At 40.9% G+C, this 8,754-nt stretch overlaps 1 protein-coding gene across 2 annotated transcripts in view; it reads left to right on the top strand.

Annotated features, from left to right (window-relative positions):
• LOC122562310 (E3 ubiquitin-protein ligase UHRF1-like) overlaps positions 1-8,754 on the top strand; it is a 179,955-nt gene that overhangs the window by 22,639 nt on the left and 148,562 nt on the right. For both annotated transcript variants that reach the window (XM_043715177.1, XM_043715167.1), the window contains one exon: positions 1,852-2,106. In XM_043715177.1, the coding sequence (XP_043571112.1) occupies positions 1,852-2,106 (255 nt within the window). The remainder of the gene's footprint in view (positions 1-1,851; positions 2,107-8,754) is intronic.

The raw sequence follows: 8,754 nt of genomic DNA, 5'->3' as shown, positions 1-8,754 counted from the left end.
CAAAGCCATGCTGACTATTCCAAATCAGTCCTTTGGGGCAAAGGCCACATTTCCACACTGTAGGAATTTTATCAAGTCTGTGATGTTTGGCATGGTGTCATCTTTGAACATTACAGTTTAATTTTGTTCATTTGGCTGTGCAGCCCACTGTCACCATGAATCTTGTCTTCTCAAATCTTGTGGCTTTCAATTAAAACTGTATGAGTCTTTCCATTCCACTGTTTGACTTCTAGGCATGTGCAATTCATGAGGCCTTCATCGAAGTGTAGCTTAATAGGTGCTAATGTTTTGTCACTGTCTGATGATGAACCGCTACAATCTGTTTTGGCGGAGGTTTTTCTGACAGTCTAAGCGATCTTGGTCTCTTTCATTCCAGAAAGCATTTGTACCAACTGGCTGTTGGTCGGAAACCTTTGCTGGACTCGGGCTTTGATTTGGCCCACATGAATGAGTATCGGAACATTGTATTTCTGGTGGTAGTGAAAGTATTCTGATGATTTTTGAAAGCCCATTCCAATAAAATGCTTCTTCTGACTAGACCAATGACTGGACGTTGTTCTCTTCGCATTCAATCTTGAACATTTTTTTCAGCCTTCCTGTGGCTGGGAATCTCTCTTACCTCACATTTTGTTCTTTTTCTGCGCGGATATCCATCATTCATGCACACCAGGCATTTCCAAATCCAGAAATTAATTCTGGGGACAATGTGACCCACCAATTTGCATATGGACCCTCTGAGTGGTTATAGTCATACAGCACAGGGAGCACAGACTGGAAAGCCATCCTTGACTTTCCTAACTGTCTGTATTGCAGTGAGTCAGGAAAATGAAAGGCCATTCATTTCCCCGTTCACTGCCAAATCCACTCTGCACTTCCTGCTTCAGGGTGTGTGCAACCGAAGCTCCAGGATAGTCATTAACAGCCAAGCAGTTCAGGCTTCACTTGGTTACGTTTTGGGAATGTGTGCATGGTATCCTTATGCTGGTTGTGGTTGCAGTAGTAGCACTCCAGGCTAATTTGCTATATTTCATATTTGCAGTTCTTTGTCAATCTGCTTGTGGCCCGAATGTTTTTGCCTTGTTGACACCTGAAGCTAAATTACCCAAAGTAGGCAGACCAATTGAGCATGGGTCAAAATCACAATGAACTGCCCATAATATGGTAGCTTGTCAAACCAAGTTAAGTATTATGTTCTTGAGGTTTGGTGTTAAATTTGACTATTGTACTGTGGCTGTCAGTTTCTTGTGAAAATGTGTTGATTTGTCAGCATTGTGCTCGTGGTGCACATGGCTGCTGTTGGTGTAAATTTGTTGCGGCTTGTTCGGTTGATACGGGTGTTAATGTCGGCTAATACAATATATTGTAGGTTCTGGAAATTTGACATAAAATCGAAAGTGTTGGATAAACTCATCAGGTCAGGCAGCATCTGCAGAGAGAGAAACCGAGTTAATGTTTCAGGTTGATGACAACAGATTAAGTTGAGCTGAATTATTAAAGTCATCCCTCCACAGATGCCTCAAGACCTACTGATTATTTCTGACATTTTCTGTTTAATTTAAATGCTGCTGGAGACATGAGTGTGACAATACTGTTGTGAATAGTAATTTTTTTTGTTTTGAAACCAAAAGGATGATGTGAAGTACTTCATGCATTTAGTGAATTATAACATAAAAGCTCAGTTTATTTGAAGATTATTCCTTAACTGGGAAATGTAAACACAAGTTAACACTGCTGAGTATGTGTTTTGTTCAAGTCATTCCCTTGGAAAGTTAAAATTGATGTTCAGGTTTTTGTAATTCTGGTGTAATTTGAACAAGATAATGATTGGAACATTTTTATCCCATTTTTCAGTTGGAAGACGGCCATAGTCTGTTTGATTACAACGTGGGACTGAATGATATCATTCAGCTTTTGATTCGCCAGCCTACTTTGTCTACAGCGAAGAAAAAAGAGAATGAGGTTGAGCTGTCAGACAGTGACTCAGGATGTAGCTCATCGCAGAGTGAATGTGACAAAACCTCTTCCAGCGAAGAAACTAACAAGAAAAATCGTCCAGGAACATCGACTCGATCGTTTCTCATTGATCCAGGCTTTGGGTTGTACAAGGCAAGTTACTATTTAACATGCAAATAATCTAGCCTCTAGTTTAAAAATCTTAAGCATGATTCAGGGACTGGGTGCATTGCACCAATAAACAATGGTAAGTTGATTAATACTTTGTTGAGGACAATCAGACCGACTGCCCAAACCTTATGTCCTTTTCTCAGCAGCGCTTTTTTTCCAGGGTGTTTGGAAATGGTAGGAGAAAGGTTGCTGCTGTTAAAGATGGCAGCCATGTTCCATCCACGCACGTACAGTTGCACCCATGACACTGTGCTATTAGTAGGAGAGATAATGAACTTTTTCTTTTTGAAAGACCTTTTAGGTCTGATAAGGCAGTGAAGATAAAATGCAGACATCATGACGTCTCTAGCGTTTTTTTTTTGCATTTTTGTGAAGAAGCTTTGGCTTCATTTTGATTCGGACTTCTGACTGAAGCTAACCAAAAGAAAACTTTCATTATGTCCCAGGTTTTGTAGTGTGGTTGCATCTAGAGCAAAGAAGATTTTTTCAGTCAATCTGTGGGATGACCTCAAACTGTCAAATGTTAGGAAGCCATTTTGTTTCACTGGCACTATACTAAACATCGCTCCAGTTTTGTGCATGTGGAATCAGTGCTGCACTTAGTGATGGTGTTGATCACAAATGCAGCCATTTGGAGTTAACGCTTGGGTTGTTTGATAGCTCTTGTGGGAAATGGGAAGAACATCAAGAGAGGTGTGCAAGCTTTTTAATTTTGTGGACTATGGATTTGACATGGAGTATTTTATGATAACTCTTGACTGAAAGGGACGTGTCCCATTTTCTCAGCACTGAGTCTTTCACCTTGCCTGTAGCCTTTAGAGATTACAAATGGGTTCACCGATGCATGTATCACTGATAAATGCCATAGTTTATGAGTTGTATGATGTGAGTTAGTTTTAAGCTAAAACTTGGGCTGACATTCAGAAATGTGTTACTCATATCCTGCCCTGTATTTTTCCCCATTGGATGCAGAACAGGAAAATGAAGCTGCAGTCACAGCTCCAGAATTATGATTTGTAACTTAATTTTTTTTAGCTTAATTTACCTTGGAATTTAAGAGGTTGATCTGTTAATAATCAGTCTTGGCGGGAAAGAGGAGATATGCCATGCAATGATCCTCTAAGGGAGGAAAATATATTAATAGTTCAAAACATTTTTTTCAAGAATTAGGATGCCATAGAATTTTATGATGTCTGAACTATCTTTGTCAAGGGAGAAGACGCACAAAGTTGGTGGTGTGTTTTTTTGTTTGTTTTGGCTACTGCATTTCCAGATATGCTGCCAAAAAGACAGTATAACAACCCTGCATCTAAACTCTTGAATATAATATGTTAACTTGCCAGAGATTTATTAATTATTTTCTCCCTCCTCCTTTGAAACTCTAGCTTGTGCTTGGCTCTAGCTGCACTTGGACTAGGCACCCAATACTACTTTCTCTCAAAATGACGATTCTCCACTGTCGCTTTGGATTAATGACCTGGCAGTCAGTTGGAGAAATTGCAGTTGACTGGGCTTCACATACACTTCCTATTGGGACAAGAATTGAGGACCCAGTCACTCCTCCCACCCCCCCCCTCCCAAAAAAAAGGGACCCTATGGTAGTTTACTGGACTGGAGATGGCTTTGGCTGGGGGGGGTGGGGAGAGAGTATGGTAGGGGGTCTATTTGATGCATGGGTGTAACAGGAACCCCAACAGGTGGCAAGAATCCATTTGGAAATAGCAGTTTCCTTCCTATGTTTAACCATCTGAATGCTCTGTAGTTGGTTGTTACATTGCCAATTTGGATAGAACCTGAGGCATGTGGATTTGGGATTGGAGTGGGGAAGGAGCCTCAAATTTATGGTGTCATGCTACCTAACGTGGGTATCAAATATTACATGCTTCAGGTAAGAAGAAATATAAAAACTTGGCAAAAGTACAATGGAATTACTTCTGTATCAATTACATTTTTGACCGCTACGAATGCCAATTCAAGTTTTGTTTAATTTGTTCATGGGATGTGGGTGATTTTGGCTAGGCCAGTATTTGCTGCCCATCCCAAATTACCTTGAGAACATGGACAACTGCCTTTTTGATCTGCTGCATTCCTTGGGATGTTGGAAAAGTGTGAAAAGGAGAGGTAAATGGGTGGATGATTGGACTGCAGCATGCAAGCATAATTCAATTTTTGTTTTAAGATAATACATTCAGTGCTTACTTTAAAACTTCAATTTTTTATTTTGACTTCAGAGTTGGAAGTTTTGTGGAAATTATTCATGTGAATAACACGTCTTTACAATGTGACATGTTTACATAGTGATAAAAAATTGAAAAAGCTGACAGTGTTTTGTTTGCAAATGTTATGTGCCACTTTGGATTGGCATTTCAGACCAGGAAGCACTTAGATTACGAAGGAAAAAGGAAATAATTGTTTCCAGGAGGGGTGTGGGGTTTTAAGAGAAGAGGAAGGGAGGGAGTAGAAAGAACTATGAGGGCAGCATGCAGAGAATCAGAGACAGGAAGACGGTCAGGATGGGCAAGAGAGTTTCACTGTTTCCCATTTGGGAGTTTCGCTTTTTTTGTAGAAGGGTCAGTTTTAATAGAAAATTACATAAAGAGTAGTGAGAAGAGGACTGCTTTACCTGAATCAGTTTTGTTCCTCGATTTGAGGCAGGTAGCACAAAACATTTGTGTGCATTTTGGACTTGGCTGAGTCAAAGACTTTGGTGATTGACAGGGACGCAGATCTGCATGACAGGGGAAATGTCAGAAATTCCTCAGCATGCCATGATAACCAGGAAACAAAGATGGCAATGCATTTTAACCAGCCTAACGCAAGTGTGATACCATCACCAAATCAAATTTTAAAGAATCTAAAACCTGATGCTCTAACAATTTTTAAGCAGTTATGCGTGTGTGTGATCCTTGGTGAAATGTGTGAATACATTTTGAGCCTAGTTGTGATGTTTGTCTTCTAATCTGGCCTGTCAAATTATTCATAGCCAGAAACAGGCTGTTTTGACCAACATGGATGTTCCTGTGTTTGTGCTCCTCTCATCCCTTTTTATGTAACCCTATTAAAACATCATCTTATATCTTATATACTAATGAGCTTCCCCATAAATGCAATTACCCCATTTATTTCGGTGACTGGGGATGATGCCTCTGATGTTTTGGCTGAATTTCCTGTTAGATGATGTGCGTGTATCTGATATTTTTCCTGGTTCTGGTCTCACCCACATTTTCTCTGTCTACCCTCTCAAATCCTTTCGTAGCTTTGAAGGCCTAGCAGGTTACATCTCAGTTTTCCCTTTGGCAAAGAAAAACGTTAGAGGTCTACTGCACAGAAAATAGCCCTTCAATCCATTGAGTCTATGCCAATCAAAAACAACCACCTAACTATTCTAATCCCATTTTCCAGCATTTGGCCCATAGCCTTGTATGCCTTGGCAGTGCGAGAGCATATCCAAATACTTCTTAAATATTATGAGTATTTCTGCCTCTACCACCATTACAGGCAGAGAGTTCCAGATTTCCACCACCCCCTGGGTGAAAAAAATTCTTCCTGTCTCCTTTACACCTCCTACCTCTTAACTTGAATCTGTGCCCCAGTCATGTTTATTTTATCTAAGTCCCTCATAATTTCTTTTAAGCTTTATTGTCACATGTCCATAAATGAATACAGTGAAAAATTTATAAATAGTCACTTACAGCATCGTATGCACAAACCATCTACATACAGCTTCTTCAGGTAGAAGATCTTAGAGAAATAGAGAAATAATAAGTCCAGTGTTGCTGAAATAGAAGCTCAGAATGATGGTATTCCAACCCGAACATGCTCCCACCTAGCCTCCAGTCCACACCGGGCCTCGACTCTAGACTGCGCCACGCTTCACCTCTGGTTCGTGAGACTGGGAGATTGCTCTGGAATCACATTGAGACTGGGAGTCCACGCTGAAGCCATATCGGACTGAGAAACTGCCATGTGCTGCTGTAGGGCTACCATGCCAGGCTGAGGGGACCCCTTGTTGTGTCTACACTGAGGCCAGGAGTCGACCATAGCCTGAAGAGGAGGAGGAAAGGAAGAACACAAACAGAAAGAAAACTAACAGGTGGCGCAGATGAGCTTTGGCTGAAACAACCTGCTCTGCCGCCATCTTGGATTGGGCTTTCAAATGTCTCAATTATGACCACCTCAGTCTCCTTTGCTCCAAAGAAAACAATTCCAGTCTATCCAATCTCTCTCCATTACTAAAACTCTCCAGACCAGGAACATCCTTGTATATCTCCTCTGCACCCTCTCCAGTGCAATCACATCTCTCCTACAATGTGGATTACAGAACTACACACAATACTCTCAACTGTTGCCGAACCAATCTAATTTACAGTTCCAAAATAACATCCCTCCACTTTAAACTCTGTTCCTTGACCAAGAAAGGCAAATATCCCATGTACTTTTTTTAACCACTTGTCCTGACACCTTAACTGACCGGTGGACATGCACATATAGTTCCCTCCGATCCTAGTTGCTTCCCAGGGTCCTAGCATTCATCATTTATTCCCTTGCCTTGTTTGTTCTGCCTGAGTGTAACACCTCACATTTATCGAGATTGAATTTCATTTGTACTGATCAGCCCATCTGACTAACCCATCTATATATACTCCTGTAATCTAAGGCTATCCTCACAATTTTACCCCTTCTCCAATTTTCGTGTCATCAGCAAACTTACTGATCACCCTTCTTACATTCAAGCCTAAATCATGTAATTATATCAGAAATAGTAATGGCCCCAACACTGATTCCTGTGGGACCCTCCTGAACACAGGTTTCCAGTTTCAGAATCACCACTTGACCATTACCTAATGTTTTTTGAGCCAATTCTGGATCCAATTAGCCAAATCTCCTTGGATCCCATGGGATCTTAAATTTGCAAGGGACAAGTTCAGTTTTTCAGTTATTCTCTCAGTTCATCTAGTAAATTTTTCTTGTACCTTCTCTAATGCCTCTATATATCTTTATGATTGGAGGCCAGAACTATTCACAGTACTCTCAAATATCCTTTAACTAAAATTTTATACATGCCTTCTTTTGATTTTAAATTCTTCCTTCTAGAAATGAATATTTTGATTTTTAAATGATAGTGATCAGTGTGTCCTGATATTCTAACATGTTCAATCTGACTCACTGACATCACTATTAACTCAGGGTCTCAAGCCTGTTCATTCTAAAGCATTCCCTCCAGGACAAGAGGGTGTAGGTACAGGCAAGCAAAAGCTAACAAGAATTGGATGTTGGCTTTTGGATATTTTCACGTTGAGTGTCAATAGCATACAGAATGGACATCTGAGTAGTGGAAATTAAACTCCCAGGATTGTGAAGAAGCTGTTGGACACTACAGTAACAGAACTGTAGTGTCTGCTTGAGCTAAAATGACTCAGTGGCAGATTCTGAAAAACATTTTTTTTGAATGCTGAATTGTTTGGACAGGGGAGATGTGCAAAAGGAAGCTGCATTGTTTTATTAAACAGCAATCCATTTTGGTTTGCGTTTTCTTTCGCTGTATTTCTTGATTTTGAGCCAAGGGAAACGTAATGAAATAGGTAGTATGACCTTATTGATAACCCCAGTATTATTTCTCTGCTTTGCCTTTACTGATGCAGTCATTGTTAAACCCATCATTATCGAAAGGGCTGGGCCATCAGAGCCTGGCAAACTGCACGTTTCCCTGCCTTCTACCACCCACTGATTCTGCAAGCTCCAGGGGCTGATTGCAAAACATTTCCATTCCGCTGGCATTTGTGCCCTTCCCTTTTTGGCTTAAATCTAGTCTTAGACCAGTAAGCTGCCCAAGACTTTCATTGTTTCACAAGTCTCTATCTTTTTCTTAAATACTGTTGTTTCCACTCTTTATGTATGCTCCCTATCCCTAATCTATTTTTGCCACCACTCACCACCACCTCACTTTGGGTGAGAATTCAGACTAGACAGAGATCATAAAACATTGCACTCTATGCGGTCAATAACGGAGTATATCAGTGTTGTTAGAGTCTGTTCTATCCATTGTGGTTACTAGCACACCTCATATATTTGATTTAAACATACCAGTGGAAATATTTCTGTAAAAATATTGATCCCTGAAGAAGTTTTGATTTGCTTTTATTAAGTAGTGGATTTGGAGCTTGTCAAAACTGGAATGACTCCACAGCTGTTTTGAAATCAGGCTTCGCACCAGGTGCAGGAGGGAGGGATTCCGGTTTTTGGATAACTGGGGTTCTTTCTGGGGACGGTGGGACCTCTATAAACAGGATGGTCTACACCTGAACCTGAGGGGCACCAGTATCCTTGGGGGGGAGGTTTGCTAGTCTCTTGGGGGAGGTTTAAACTAACTCTGCAGGGGCATGGAAACCCAGATTGTAGCTTCAGGGTGCAGGATCTGGAGTGTAGGGAGGTTAGGAACATGGCATCAATTCCCAAGGAGGGTGTCTGTAAACAGGAAAGTGGCTTGAAGTGTGTATACTTCAATGCAAGAAGTATACGAAATAAGGTAGGAGAACTTGCAGCGTGGGTTGGTACCTGAGACTTCGATGTTGTGGCTATTACGGAGACATGACTAGAACAGGGACAGGATTGGCTGTTACAGGTTCCAGG

The sequence above is a fragment of the Chiloscyllium plagiosum genome, chromosome 2, assembly GCF_004010195.1.
Source record: "Chiloscyllium plagiosum isolate BGI_BamShark_2017 chromosome 2, ASM401019v2, whole genome shotgun sequence".
NCBI classification, from domain to species: Eukaryota; Metazoa; Chordata; class Chondrichthyes; order Orectolobiformes; family Hemiscylliidae; genus Chiloscyllium; species Chiloscyllium plagiosum.
The sequence above is the reverse complement of the archived record's forward strand: the minus strand, read 5'-3'. Positions and strand labels throughout refer to the sequence as shown.